Genomic DNA, 15,261 nt, shown 5'->3' with positions numbered 1-15,261 from the left:
ATTCTAAGACAACAGTTGCATGAATGAAGGGCCCTACATACAGTCTGGTTCTGTCAGGTTGGGACAGAAGAGAATATCTTGGCAGCATGGGCTCTCCAGGGCATGAAAACTTTTCAATTGCTGTTTGTATACAAACAGGTGCTGATAGTAGATCCTACTCATGAGACCACAGCAGAATTACTGAATGTGGCAGAAATGTTCTTCAGTAACCACATCCCACTGAGGTAATTGTTGTGTTTTAATGTTTGGGGTTTTTTTACACCGGTTTTATTCATGTGACTTCTGCAGTTGTAAAATTCTCATTGCTACAACACTGCAGAAATGTTACATTCCTTGTGTTCGAGGTATGTGTATCTTTTTTGAATATAACTTTCTCTACTAGCAAAACAGAGTTCTGATTTTTAACAGTCCCAAAGAAATTTAAAATTTTGGATGGGTGAGAGGTGAAAAGCAAGATTCTGATGGACTCATTATATATCCTTAGTTTGATTCCTGGCTGCTCTGCTCAACATCTTCCCAGGCTATTCTAGAAAAAGCCTGTGTTTGAGATCATGATCACAGCCAGTAGTTGTGTGAAGAGTTGATTCTTTATGGAAATGATGACCTGGGGATTTGTGTGATTGCAGGATAGGACTAGTCTTTGTGGTTAATGACTCAGAAGATGTTGATGGACTTCAGGATGCTGGTGTTGCTCTCCTTAGGACATACAATTATGTGGCTCAAGAAATGGACAATAATTATGCTTTTCAGACCGTCATGTCTGTAAGTATTAATTTAAAAAGGAAATTAATATTTTAATATTTTCCATGTACATAAGATTATGTTAATGGGCTAATGTGTAGATAATGGAAGGAATTGTTCTTTGGCTGAGGTGGTATGCAGGGTATCTCCAAATACTGGTGCCACAGAATACATATGTCTTTGTAATGTGCTTCTGACCTAACTTTAACAAGCGAGACTTAAATCTCATTGTGGCATAGGATTTATTGTGACATGTAACATTTCTACACGATTTTCTGATCCTGTCTCTTTGCTCATTCTGTCTCTGAGTTCTGAACTGCCCCATCCCTTCAATGTTATAATTTGGTTTGAACTGTTCCACCTGTGTACCTTTGCCACATCAATGGACAATACAGGTGCTGGTAAATGAATTTCGCTATGGTTTGATACTTGTACAAATTGGCAAGTTGGAACATACTGTGATATTAAATTGCTGGTTACTTAGACAGTTACTTTTATTCTTTTTATTTTGGGTGTGTATTTGTAGTTTGAAGTAAAATCTTGTGCCTTCAAGAGGGAAAGAGTTACCTGCTTTAGCTTTGAAGTTGTGTTGTTCATAAGCATATGCCAAGTTCTGAAGGGAAGGTAGCTCCTTGAATATACTTTATTTGAGGCTTTTTTCCCCAGAGAACTCTTTTCCCTCCTCAAATACCTTTTCTAATTAAAGATGCAAGTTATTATTTAAAGAAATATTTATCTACCTTCTTCCAGTGTCACTGGAATGACTACAAGGTATAACAAGATACTTATAATGGCTACAAATGCTTAGGAGCTGTTGCAAATGAAAAATATGAATGTAAGTTTTGCAGTCTGGCTGTTAATGCATTATTATAACTACTGTAATACAGGTGACAGGTCAGTTTATCTTTGATAAGGACAGAGGCTTTACAGTTGTAGCTGTAAACTTGTATTCCTCTTTCAGATATATAACAAAGTGAAAACAGGAGACCAGCTGAAAGTGGAACATGTTGTTAGTGTTCTTGAGAAACAATATCCTTATGTGGAAATCAACAGCGTGCTGGGAATTGATTCTGCCTATGATCAAAACAGAAAGGTAAGAATTCATGAAATAGAGCTTTTTTTCCACGCTTCTTTTGCTGCAACAGTTCTGAAAATATAATTGCATACAATTTCTTGATCCAGTTCTCTTACTAACCAGGGAACTATTTTGTTACCACCTTGGGAGATTTCTAGTAATACTTTACTATTTATGTTCAACACAAGCTTTATATAATATACATAATACATATCATGGAATATATATTTTTAAAAATGCAGACTTCAGTAGAGTTTAAAAGCGTTTGCAAAAAAATCAAGGTGATGGAATGGTTCATGAAAACACCAAGAGGCTTAACTTTGGGAGGGATCAGTGTGGGGCTTCCGAATCAGTGTTTGAATATTGAGTGAGATAAAGCCATGATTATGAATTCAAAATGCCTTTTCTATAGCAAGACATCCAATAAATTTCTGCAAATAATTATTGAAGTGATTTTTAGGTCTGATACTTCTCTCTATGGAGAAAATTAGGAGGGAATAATCACTATTGAATCACTTACATGTGAGATGAAGCAGATTTTATTTGAGGGGGATGTTTCTTATTTTTTGTTGTTCTAAAACAAATGAAAATACTGTCACCAATAGCTCTTAACACACATGATGCTGTCTACATCTGTAAATGTAAGGAATGCAGTCAGGGTTGCAGAAAATAGGCTTGTATGCATATGAGTCTTCCAATGCAGGATAGTGAAGAGAAAAACATTTTAAAGAAATGAAAATCCATAAAAATAAGACAGGCCTTTTTTGTATGAGAGGAGAGGCCTCAACCAGAACCTCTAACCAGCAGAATCTAGTTAACTAACTTCTGACAGGGTATCTATCAATGCTGGTGCACTTTTCAGTGGTTACATGAAACAGGAGAATATGTCTTGACAGAATAACTGCCTGACTCACAAGTAACTGTTTTCCTACAGGTTTAAGAAACAAAATCTTTGGAAAAAAAAAAAATTCCCTACCCTGTCTTAAATTACAGCTATCACGGCTTGCACATTTCCTTCCACAGGCAGAGTGATGTTGCCAGTTGTGCATCTTTTGCCACTACCAGGAAGTGCTCATTGAAATTAATTTACAAACTGAACTTAAAGGAGTATTATGCACTTTTGTATTGTGAAGTAACTTCGTTTGCTTTGAAACTTTGAAAGTTTCAAAGATACGTTGTCTGTGTCTAACAGAAGTGGTAAGGATCTCATGGTGTGTTTATTTAGACTTGTGGATATTGCACAGCTTGTTAGGAACCTGATGTGATAAAACTGCTTCTGTTCCTGTCTTTAGGCAGCAAGAGCTTACTATGAGCAAACTGGTGTAGGCCCTCTCCCTGTTGTCCTGTTCAATGGGATGCCTTTCCAAAAAGATCAGCTGGATCCTGATGACCTGGAAACTGTGACAATGCACAAAATCCTGGAAACCACGAGCATCTTCCAGCGAGCCGTGTACCTGGTGGGTGCTGAGCTCCTCTGTGGATTGAGAGAAACTAGATTTGGAAAAGCTGATTCACAAGTCCCTGGCTACGTATTATACAAGACAACTTAGCTTTCATAATTGCTTTTTGCCTTTTTTTTTTTTTTAAGGTTATGTAAGGCAATTTTATATGTCAAATAAGAAATAATGCTTCTTTCCTCTTTCCTTCAGGGTGAACTATCTAATGACCAAGATGTGGTTGAGTATATCATGAACCAGCCTAATGTTGTTCCAAGAATTAACTCAAGAATCCTAAGGTCTGACAGAGAGTACCTAGATCTGACAGGAATGAGTAAGGGATGCTTTTAATTGTGTTAAACCTGAAATATCTGAGTGCAAGACTTGCTGTTCCAGTGGAAAGCTCAGGTGGCAAAGCATTAACAGCCACCTGAAGTGATGACCCAGGTCTGGTGCCGACAGATGTTTGTGTACAACATTAAATGTCTACTGATTTTCAAAATAGGAATTTGTTCTGTTTTTATACAGACCTTAGGGGGGAGTATGACTCATGAAGCTGAGAAATTATATAATGCATAAAGCAGCAGTTTGTTTCTTACTTCTGACCTTCATTTGAGCAGGGTTGGCAGTCATCTCTGGAATTAATTCAGATTTAGCAAAATGTTCCCTTGCTAACTGAACATCCAATACAATGACATTACTCCTGCCTTTTTTGAGTTGCTTGAAAAATAGTTACAGAGTGGATTTTTCAATGTATATTATTTACATACACTGGTGTCGACTAAGCAAGGCTTGGGCAATTCTTTCAACTGACTTCTGCCTATCAGATATGCAATGTAGTTATTAATGTAAGTTGTGAGACAGCAAAATTCATTTCTCAGCTTATATATTAACAGTGAAAATGAGGCACAAGCAGTATCACAAGGAGCAAAATGGGACATGTTCTTAATGTTCTAGTAATAGTAATTATTTTATTTTCAGTTTACATGGAATAGTTGCTTTGGCCTTTCATACTTGTTCTCTTCCTCAGATAACCATTTTGTGGATGACTTTGCTCGATTTACCACATTGGATTCTAAAGATAAGACAGCTGCTGTTGCAAACAGCATGACCTACTTAACAAAGAAAGGTAACATCTGTGGTGGATTCTGAATCCAAATCTGCTTTTATTTGTGTTTCCAAGCATATGTGCAGATCTTCACACACACACTGAGTCTTGCCAGGCCTGTGGGTAACAACATAGTCTGTTAAAGATTTATTTTTTTTAATAAGACATGACATCTGCATGGAACAAGAATGTTCCCCTTTTAAACCCAGTCCAGCTTCTTGCTGAATAATGAAGTCTCACCCAAACTGCTCTTGGTGTTCTGCAAATGAACCCCAGAAATGCAGCAGTGTAAGCAATGACTAGAAAGATATAAAAGAGGTTTCAATTCTCTGTCTCATAATTCAAAATTGCTAAAAGTTGCATGGATTCAGAAGAAAATTCCAACTGCCCATTACATAAGATATCACCCAGCGTGGTCAGTGCTATTTTTGTTGCTCCAGTGCAAGCACTGCTTTTCCAATGGCAATATTGTCACAATTCCTCATAAAAGTGTTCAAACTTGCCTGTACCTCTCAAGTGTAGGAAATGCATGCATAGATATAATACAGAGCCTAACCAGGTCTAAGCAGACATCATCAGGTGTTTCCTTTATCCATTTTGGTTAGATTCCAGAAACAAGCTGCTGTCATTTGACCCAAATCCTCCTGTTCCTGTCTCCTGTCTTTACTAGACTGTCCCAAATTTCCATGGTCCTGTCTCCAGTCACTGCCATCCATGTGCACTACCTGAAATGTTCCCATTGCTCTTCCTGTGTCATTCCTGCTCTTCATTCATGTTCAATCACTTGGGTTTGAACAAGTTTCTTCTGTAGAACATCAAGTCCACACCTTGGCATGCTCGTTGGAAAGTGCATTAATTTGCAATTCCATGCCTTGACTTTTTTTGCTCAGTGCCTCTTCTGCCACTTAAGATGTTTAATAACTGCTATCTGATTACAGTAATGCTGTAGCACATTTATTTTCTGAAGTAATAGAGAAGTTCTATGTGGTGCTGGCCCAGCACCAGCACTGATACAACACTCCCATGCTGCTTTTTAAAGAGGGAAGATAACAGCACAATGGCACAGCAGTGTTTGTAAACAGTCTTCAGAATGCTGTCCTCACCCTGTGGTATGAAACTGATAATATGTAGCATGAAAATCAAGCATCCATCTGTTTGAGGGGAAGAAAAAGCCAAAGCTTATTGCAATAAAATTAGCACAAACTTGTTGCTGTTGGATCTGAACTGTTATGCAGCTATGCCTGGTACAGTGCTGCAGCTTCTAGATACAGATTGGGATTACCATCAAGTTATTAATGTGTCTCTCCTTTTCCCTTTTCCTTTCTGCTCTTTGACCAGGAATGTCTTCCAAGGAGATCTATGGTAACTCATGTTCAGCATTTTTTATATTGTTCTTGGAATTTTCTGGTGCCTTTATAACACTGGCTTTAGAACCAGCAGGCAATGAAGGAAGCTGTTGAAATGCATGTTTGCTCCAACATTTTTGTCTTTATACAAAACTGAATTTGTAAATTGACAGCTTCATTACAAAGAAGTGATATGTCTGCTGGATTCCAACCCCAGTTGGAATCTCCAAGTTATTTTTCTGTTTCTTTGAACATTTGTACTTGAAAAGGTAGCAAACAAACAGAAATACTAAAAGAATCTAGCTTAGAGCAATGCATGTTGTCCCACATGGGTTTTCTGAATGACCTAATAAAGACTATTACACCAGTGCTATTAATTTTGTCTTGCCAGGCTTCATAGCTTAGATTCACCCATTGCTTTTCTATGGAATTTTACTTTTTTTAAGTCCTTGCATGTGTGTCAGAGTTTACCTCCAAATGAGGAAAAACATGAAGATTTCTTTCCTTTCACCCTCAAATTTCACTTTCTTTTTTTTTTTTTTTTTAATAATTGCAGATGATTCCTTTGTTAGACCAGTTACTTTCTGGATTGTTGGTGATTTTGATAAACCTTCAGGGAGGCAGTTGTTGTATGATGCCATTAAACATCAGGTAGGTAATGTGTTCATTGGAATGGGTTAGCAGTGCTAACAAAGCCCATGGTAGAGCATCTTCCTGTGGTATCACCTGGAGAGACTCATTCTCCCTGCAGGGTCTCTAATTTCTAGCCTCATCTTTTTTGTAGGGACTAGAACATTGCTGATCTTAAGCTAGGACAGAATACAATAAATGTTCTTATAAACCTGTGGTGTTAAACTGGAATATCTGTGTTTTGGTTTGGAGATAAACATAAGCATTGCTCTCTGCTCTGTCCTGTTGGTTCTGGGAGGATAACTGAAACATAAAAATGCACAGCTTACAGCTGTGCTTTGCCAGACTGAGTGGTGGCCATGGTTCTGGATTTCTTAGGTAGCACAGGGTTATCTGGAAGATTGTTGTCACAGTGACGCCTATATATAAGTTAAATGCTTGATGTTAAATTGGTTAATTCATCCTTTTAACCTTGTGCTGTTATTTACCCAATTTGAAGTCTGATATTCTGGTTTAAAAATGCAAAGCTTTTGCTATAGTGTTTATTATATATTTATTATATCTGAAATGTTAAACTTTCCCATCACCTGTTTTGTTAAACACAGAAATCCAGCAATAACATTCGAATCAGCATGATTAATAATCCTAGTGAAGAACCCAACAGCCAGAATACCATTGTAGCTAAAGCCATATGGGCAGCTTTGCAGACACAAACCTCAAATAATGCCAAGAACTTCATCACCAAGATGGCAAAAGAAGAAACTGTGAAGGCACTGGAGGCAGGAGCTGACATCTTGGAATTTGCTGTTGGGGTAGGTGTGTCTGCTGGTGTTTTCACAGGGAGGGTGCTTTGCTTGTTCCTCAAATTAATTTTTTAGTGTAGTATATTCATATGCAGGTGTAGTAATAGAGAAAAGGAACACTGTTAGGTTGGCTAGTTTGTTTTTTTAAAATCTCTGAAGGGCTTACCTAAATATAACAATCCATCTAAACATGAAGTAAATCCTCATACGCATCAAAGCTACATAACTTGGAAAAGGCAAAAGGAACATGGGTGCAGGGATCTATTTAAGTGAGTCAGCTGTTTCTTGGGTGGTTAAGAGAATAATGTTATTTTAAAAGCTGGGAAAAAATACAGGTGCATTTCTCAAAGTAGATTTTAAAACGTTTGACAGGAAGATTGGAACTGGTCTAAGTAGTTGTGGCCCTTCACAGCAGCAGTTGGGATAGTGTTTGGTGATGACAAGTAAGAACTAGGTTTAAGACCACAAAGAAAAGGGGTCTAGGGGTCAGTTTTAGCAGGATACAAAGATCAGTTTTACAAAGATACAAAGTTCTTGAATGGAAACAAAAAGGTTGCTTTTAAAAAATGTGCAGAGGTCTCGTTTTCTTCCTATTCCAATGTCAAGTACTCTTTTCTTTTAGGGTATGGATACCAATATTTTCAAAGAAGCCTTTGAATCTCCCAAGATGGATTTTGTTCTGTCCCATGCTATTTATTGCAGAGATGTTCTAAAGCTGAAGAAGGGGCAGAGGGCTGTGATCAGCAATGGACGGGTGAGATGATCAGTAAAAGAGACTTTCTACTTGTGAGAAAGAAGCAGATTTGAGCAGCAGAGTCTGGGTGTGGATCAGACACAGGAGTGTCAGCCTGTTTTAGGTTTCAGCAGTCTTTAGGATTGCTTCCAGTTTGATTTATTCACACCTGTGTGACCTTTACTTTTCACTGTGTGCAGTTAGTTGTTGGCATTTGATACAAATTCAGGTCTTTCAATAATAAAAGTTGCTTTCATGCTGGTAGTGAATTGAGTCCAGGGGTAGAAGGGGATGATAAATTTGCAAGATTATGCTGCTTCAGTTTACTGAGCAAAATGTTACTGTATTTTGTCTTGATCAAGGTGCCTTGGTCTCTTGTACCATCTGTTTTTATTATAGTTTATCTGAAATCAGGTAAATGATGTTACTATAGTATTTCACTGCAAATAATGAAACCCAGCATTGGGTTTTCTTTTGTCATCTGTTTCTGGTTAGGAACAAGCCCATGCAGCTCCCAGTTGTTGCTGGATATTTCAATGGGTTAAAAATCTCAGGTGTTGAGTTGTTCTGTTCTATTTTTCTCATCAGCAGAATAACAAGATTTGTCTAGGTAGCTTTTAGGCTTCTGAAGGCTACAGGAGGGAGATTTGCTGACTGCTAGAATTGGCCTGGTATTCTGCTGCCCATTCCAGATCTGGTACTTCATGTATAATTTTAAGTGCCTGATATAGTGAAAATTTTAAGTGTGTATTTTGTGCCTTAGTCTGGGACTCTTGGCTCTAAATACCTGGATTTACCTTTTGTCAGTGCTGCCACTGACATTAATACCAGCCTAAACAGTTGGCTTCCACTGAGACTGGGCTGGAGCATTCATTTAATACATCTTTGAATTTTGTTTCAGTTTAGCCTTTATCTTATAATACTGATTCTGCTATTTTTGGTAGATTATTGGCCCATTAGAGGATGGAGAAATGTTCAACCAGGATGATTTTCATCTCCTTGAAAATATCATACTAAAGACATCGGGACAGAAAATCAAATCTCAGATTCAGCAGCTGGGATTTGAAGAAGATCTGTAAGTAAACATAAGGAGGATTACAGAGAGAAGTGCTGGGACTCTTGATAATATAACTTTGTGAATCTGATTTGCAATTCATTTAAGTGCTGCTTGGCCTATCAACATAAAAATTATTTTAGTAATACATTTCTCCATCAGTACTGTGGGAATCCTGTAAACTGCTTTTAACTTCAGAGAGAAGAACTAGGAAAAGAGCCAGATAAGGAGAGGGAAGTGACAATTCTAGACAGTTACTGCACAAAGCAGAGATGAACCACTCCAAGGAAAGCCATGTTGAGGTTCAAAAGAACAGGAGTCCCCTGTAGGTGTGTGTTTGTGTTGGAGCATGTACCTGTGGGAAGTTTCTGCCAGACTTCCCATCACATTTTTCTGTGATGCTGCTTGACTGTTAAGGGCTGGTCGAGTAAGTTAAACGTGAGGTCTGTTCTGCAGAAATGTTGTGTGATTCTGGATCCCAGCAGAGCAGGTTTTAACTGTGTTTCAAGCACTTCTGCATCCATTGGGTGTCGGGGTGGTGGAAGAGGGCATAGTTTGAACAAAGGCTGGTTCTGCCAGAGTAATGGGTTTGGGGTTTCTTTTTGTTTATTTGAATGATGCCAAGGTTTTTCAAAAACTTTTGCATTGGAAAAATCTGTAGAACTTAGTGGAGTTCACCAGGCTTGTGAGTTTGGTAGGAACAATTTAAACAGCTGTCACTATAAATCTCAATTCAGGAAAAGCTGACAGACATATATGTTAGGGTTTCGCTTCTTGGCAAAGGTGTGATGTACAAATCTATTTTCATTGAACTTTCAAGAGGTTTTACACCTTAAAGCTTGACTATATTCTTAAAATACTAGACTGAAAAATTATGGAAATACTGAAAAAGAAGAGCTTAAACTAATAAAAGTATTATTACTTTTCTTAAAGTGCTAAAAGTAATATTACTTTTAATAATAAAGTAATTGTCTTTTATGATAGGACCCTTCTCAAAAGTTTCTCAACTTACAGGATTGTTTCCTAGTGCTCAGAGTTGCAGTGTAAAATGGGAAGAGCAGTGAAACAAGGGTTTGATCTGAATGGCTTTCAGGTCTGAGTGGTTGTTGAAGATCAGGAATGCAGTTCCTGTAACATGGTTGACCCCTAAAATACAGCTGCTCTGTTTTTGTTAGAGTTAAATCCTTTGGTATAATCAGTAATAAGGCTGCAACCAGTTTAAATTACTGGTGGATTAACCCTTAAATATGTTTAATTCTTCTGAGCCTGTGTAGAGAGATAGTAGGAGTGTTTGGGTATCTGGATTCTGTTTGCCTTCTCTTTTGCTGCTGCCTGACAGAAAAGTGATAAATACTGGCATTTTTTTTTTTTGATATCTCCAAGCCTTTTTCTTTTCCTTCTTTTCAGGGCAAGTGACTTGGTAATGAAAGTGGATGCTCTTCTTTCTGCTCAGCCAAAAGGAGAGGCAAGGATTGAGTATCAGTTTTTTGAAGAACGATACAGGTATAGAATTGCTGAACAGTGCTTGTCTTTTAACTTTCCATTGTTCTATGTTGCATTTAATTAAAAAAAAAAAATCTAAATAGCAGTAGGAAAGTCCCCAACAGTTTTCAGGGAGATTCCAGAAATTAATTTTATCTCTCTACCTATCTTTATAAACATACATGTATATGCCTGTTTTTCTCTATTTAGTTTCTGAAGGTGCACAGCATTTAGGAAGTAATTTAATTTCAGGATGAGATGGATAGCAGTAGGTTGTAATGCATTTCCAGGGTTTATCCACATGTTTGGTACTTTTAAATTGTATTTTCTTCTGTTTAGTGCAGTTAAACTGAGACCAAAAGAGGGGGAGACATACTTTGATGTTGTGGCTATTGTTGATCCCGTGACCAGAGATGCTCAGAGACTTGCTCCATTACTTTTGGTACGTAGGCAGGGTTGTGAGAACTTCAAATTCTATTATTTTGGAATGTTTGCTTCCTCTTTGACTGTGTGGTGACCACTGGCTTTCTAATAGCTTGTCTGAGTTTCACAATGCATTTATCAGTGGAAATACTAATTAGGCTGCAGTACACACTAACGAGATCATGCTCAGGTCTTGCCCAGAGAGCTTTAATTTCACTATTCCAACAGCTTAATTTGCAGTAACTCTGTTCTTGGGGAAGATCTCAGCATGCCAAAAAGAATGCCTGAAATAGGAGGAACAGGTAACTGTGCTTAAAACCACCAATTTAAAAGGGGGGTAGGGGTGGTAAAGCAAATCACAAGAGGAAGGAGTGGGAATGAGCAGAGGACATCCACCCTGAGGTCCTTTCTATAAAACATTGGTCAGCTCTCCTCATTAGCATTTTAAGGGATGTTTTTCTCATTACTTTAGGTTTTGAACCAATTGATAAATATGAACCTGAGAGTGTTTATGAACTGCCAGTCTAAGCTTTCTGACATGCCACTGAAAAGGTAAGCAGTTCCTTGATAGAGGGTGGAAGCTGTCTCATAGAAAGTCTCAATAACTGCTTTGAGCTCATTTATGTAACAGCATCATTTCCCACAGAGAATTGGGAATTTCTGGATGACATGAAATAATTATGCTGTTTTACAAGTTGGGTGCTTTTTTCTTTTTTCTTGTATTTATATAAAATTAAATAACTTACTAATCTTAATGGCTGAGTCTTGCACAGTCCGTTTTGGTCCTTCAGGACAGAAATTCTGTCCTGTCCTAATGTTAACAAAACCTGTATTGCTTTGAACAAAGGCTTGGAGACATTAAAGGTCAGGGGAAACTGATGCCATCTGCAAATTCAATGAGAATGAAATATTAGCAAATTTTGGCAGATGGGTGTTCTGAATTTTTCTTTCTGAAATTTCAGCTTTTACCGCTATGTTTTGGAGCCAGAGATTTCTTTCACAGCAGAGAATAACTTTGCTCCAGGACCAATTGCCAAGTTTTTAGATATGCCCCAGTCTCCACTGTTCACTCTGAATTTAAATACTCCTGAGAGTTGGATGGTGGAGTCTGTTAGAACCCCCTATGACCTTGACAACATCTTCTTAGAGGAGGTAAGAGAGATCATCATGTTCCTACTGCATTTAAAAGGTGGTGCTTTTCCAGGGCTTGTGTTTTCATGGGAAAGAAATGCAGAATTTTAGAGTGCCAATAAACATAGAGCTGTGGATATTACTGCATTTGCAGACCTCTAAATGATTTCTAGGAGGGGAAGCATGAGCTCCCTGACAGCAAGATTGCTGTCCTCAATTACTCAAGGATGCCTGACCCAGAGGTTCAGACTACCATGGGCTGGGAGCAGGTCCTTTCCCTTGCTCCTAGAAGCCACCAAGCTGGTTTCAGCTACCTGTTTATATTGTCACAGTTCTTGTTAACTGGCAAACATTCCTGTGATCCACAGAAGGATGTGCAGTGTCAATGCAGTAGTAAAACCATGCAGCAGAAATCCACTCAGCTGCTGTAGGATCGGGAGCTTGCTGCTGCTTGAGCAGTCCTTGACTCAGACTGTTGGACTGTGTATCTGGGCAGTGCTGCTCCACATACAGAGGGAGAAATAGGGAAAACCCCTTATTTATTTACCTTGTTGTAAAGGCACTACACATATATGTGTAAGGAGACTGTCAAAGCCTTTACAAACAGGCCTCTGGAAAAGTGAGTCTTGTGGACATCACAAATGTGGGTCCCCTTCTCACTGATATTATTAGTCCCCTCTTACTTCTGCATCTCTCTGATACTATTTGGGAATATGATATGGTATTATGGTATATCTTGTATTGCTAATCCTGTACTAGTTATTCACAAATCTAGAAAATTGGGTGTGTATTTTATGGTTTGAGTTTCGGTTAGTGTGTTTTAGTGTAGGAGTTTCTTGTTTTTAATCTCTTTCCCTAATTGTAAAGCCATAAATGAAGCATTAATACTACATTTCAAGCCTCTGATTTCCATGCCTGCCCCATTGATTAATTGAAAGCCTGAGAGAGGGGGATTAAATGCTTCAGGCATTCCAAGTGCCCTCCTGAGCTTCCAAATAGACAGGAGCTTTACTTTTGCAGGTGCACCATTTCCAGTTCCCAATGTGCAGTCTGTTGGTGCTGTAGCAATTAAACTGTCATTTTGGATGTGCAGTGAGAGGAGATGCTTTGTGGCATTAGACTAACATTCTGCTTATGTACTCTCCTCAGGCTACATCTGAATTTGGCCTGGTAGAGACCCAAGTCATTTGGGGTTGTGGTTCTTTATTGGTTTGGTTTTTTTGGTGTTTTTTTTGGGGGGTTTGGTTTTTTTTGCTTGGTTTTTTTAGTTTTTTTTCTTTTCTCTTTCCTTGGCACATTAATTCATTGTAGGAAAAAAAGGAATGGGTGTTTCCTGACAGTACCCTAGTGCACTGTAAGAGCAAAACAAAATGTTTATTTCAGATGGCTAATACTAGGTGAGACCAGCTTGCAGTCAAAATTCTGTATCCCATCATATACTTTTTATGAGATATGAACTCCATTCTCCAGTAAATGTTTAAAAAATAAATTGTGGAATAGAACAACAATCCTTCCCTTTTTTTATCCTAGCATATATTGAGATTCAAATTCTTTTGGTTTGGGCCACTCTTAACAATATTTGTGTGAGGTTGGTCACTTGAAAGAGCTGAGCTCTTTGAGGTTTTCTAGGCATTTGTCTAACAATAGAATTACTCTGGTAAAATTGTTTTTTTAATTACTATAACTGAATGACTAAAAGTGGCACTTCAGAGCTAGTGCTGCAGTCAGCAGTGTGTGCTCCTTCCAGGTGGAGAGTGTTGTAGCTGCAGAGTATGAACTGGAGTACCTGCTGCTGGAGGGCCACTGCTATGACATTACAACTGGGCAGCCACCTCGGGGGCTGCAGTTCACCCTGGGCACCTCCAGCAGCCCTGTCATCGTGGACACCATCGTTATGGCCAACCTGGTAAGTGTTCCCTGGAGCTGGCACAGCTCACCCAGGCAGCACAGCCCTCCTTCCACCCTGAGTGTTTCCCAGAACGGGGCTGTGGGCTTGGAGTGTAACCTGCACTTCACAGCTGCTTGCAGATGCACCACACCCCATCATTCCTCACGCTGAAGCCTCGTGCTCTCTCTTACCTCTTTCAAGATGAACTCCTTTCCCTTCTGAGATGTTCTGGAAGATCTTTAAATGCTGCCAATATTCTTAAGCAGCCCCTTTTCAGGGAAGCTCAGTTGTTTTCCTGGGATAGGGTCCTCCTCGGGCCATCCACTCTGGTGCTGTGAGCCTCAGTCTGTCTCGTTTTTGGGACCCATTTCTTCAGGAGATCTGTGGTATAAATGGAGAGAGTCAGCAAGAATAGTTGGCATTGTAGAAAATAAAGGAAGTGTGAAAGAATGGGATTTGCTTATTTGAGTTGAGGAAAGGTGCTGGAAATCCAAGTGTATGATTGTTCCCTGCAGCTGCTTTTGTAATGTCACTGCATAAGGGATGTGTCTGTTCTCAGTGTCCCCACTGGGACAGGAGAGAGCTAATGGGCTGGAATTATGGCAGAGGAAGTTTTCCACTGGAATGTTTTGTTGTGTAATGTTAGTGAAAAACTGAAGTCAGTTGCCTCTTTTGATGTTTTTTTTTTTAATCTTTAAATTTTTAAAGGTGTTACATTCATTTAAACAAATTAAAATAGAAACAAGGAAAAATATTTATTTATTTATTTATTTTAGAATTCTTCTTTTCAATTAGTGCCTTTTATACTTATATACTATATAGTATATATACTTTATATACTTAGCCAGAGTATATCCTAAAATGATGATGTGTTTCTTAATGTAGAAAGAAAGATGTCCCTTATTTTACATGTGGTCACATGGTGTGTTTATGTTGGGGACTAAAACTCAGAAGTGTCCTTTTTCTAATTAGCTATATCAAAATGTTCAAAATTATTTTAAAATTTCCTTTTTAAAGCAGCCTGATTCACATAGGAACTGCAAACATTTGAAGCCATGGTACAAAACTGAAAGGGACATCTCTACAGTTGCATGGATCTTCTATAGGTCTCATAATCTGAACCGCAGAGGAAAATATTCAGATCTGGAATCTGAAGCTTAGAAAGACTTGAACACAATATTTGAACTTTTAAGTTCTGTAGGGGAGATATCTTGTAACATGTAAATTTTGTTATTACTTACTGCTGTAGGTGAATTACCACTCTGTAGAGCTTCAGACTCCCTTTAGATTTTGTAGTATAATTACAAATTAGTGTTTTGAAATTCTTGAAGGCAACCTTTTGCAGGAAAAGACTTTGGATTTGCACTGTTCCCATGGGGACAATGAAGACTTTGATCTAACAAATAATGCC

General features: G+C 38.4%; 1 protein-coding gene across 2 annotated transcripts in view; it reads left to right on the top strand.

The window, feature by feature from the left end:
- Window positions 1–15,261, top strand: part of UGGT1 (UDP-glucose glycoprotein glucosyltransferase 1) — a 40,528-nt gene that overhangs the window by 15,118 nt on the left and 10,149 nt on the right. Inside the window, exons 15-30 of one of the 2 annotated variants that reach the window (XM_021538030.2) lie at window positions 139–224; window positions 627–762; window positions 1,703–1,834; window positions 3,109–3,273; window positions 3,466–3,586; window positions 4,283–4,381; window positions 5,699–5,722; window positions 6,263–6,357; window positions 6,942–7,148; window positions 7,762–7,893; window positions 8,817–8,947; window positions 10,334–10,429; window positions 10,748–10,850; window positions 11,304–11,383; window positions 11,794–11,983; window positions 13,710–13,868. In XM_021538030.2, the coding sequence (XP_021393705.1) occupies window positions 139–224; window positions 627–762; window positions 1,703–1,834; window positions 3,109–3,273; window positions 3,466–3,586; window positions 4,283–4,381; window positions 5,699–5,722; window positions 6,263–6,357; window positions 6,942–7,148; window positions 7,762–7,893; window positions 8,817–8,947; window positions 10,334–10,429; window positions 10,748–10,850; window positions 11,304–11,383; window positions 11,794–11,983; window positions 13,710–13,868 (1,956 nt within the window). The remainder of the gene's footprint in view (window positions 1–138; window positions 225–626; window positions 763–1,702; window positions 1,835–3,108; window positions 3,274–3,465; window positions 3,587–4,282; window positions 4,382–5,698; window positions 5,723–6,262; window positions 6,358–6,941; window positions 7,149–7,761; window positions 7,894–8,816; window positions 8,948–10,333; window positions 10,430–10,747; window positions 10,851–11,303; window positions 11,384–11,793; window positions 11,984–13,709; window positions 13,869–15,261) is intronic. The other variant, XM_021538031.2, reaches the window with a different exon arrangement.

Source organism: Lonchura striata, chromosome 10 (genome assembly GCF_046129695.1).
Source record: "Lonchura striata isolate bLonStr1 chromosome 10, bLonStr1.mat, whole genome shotgun sequence".
Classification (NCBI taxonomy): Eukaryota; Metazoa; Chordata; class Aves; order Passeriformes; family Estrildidae; genus Lonchura; species Lonchura striata.
Note: the sequence above shows the minus strand (reverse complement) of the source record. Positions and strands in the feature narration are given on the sequence as shown.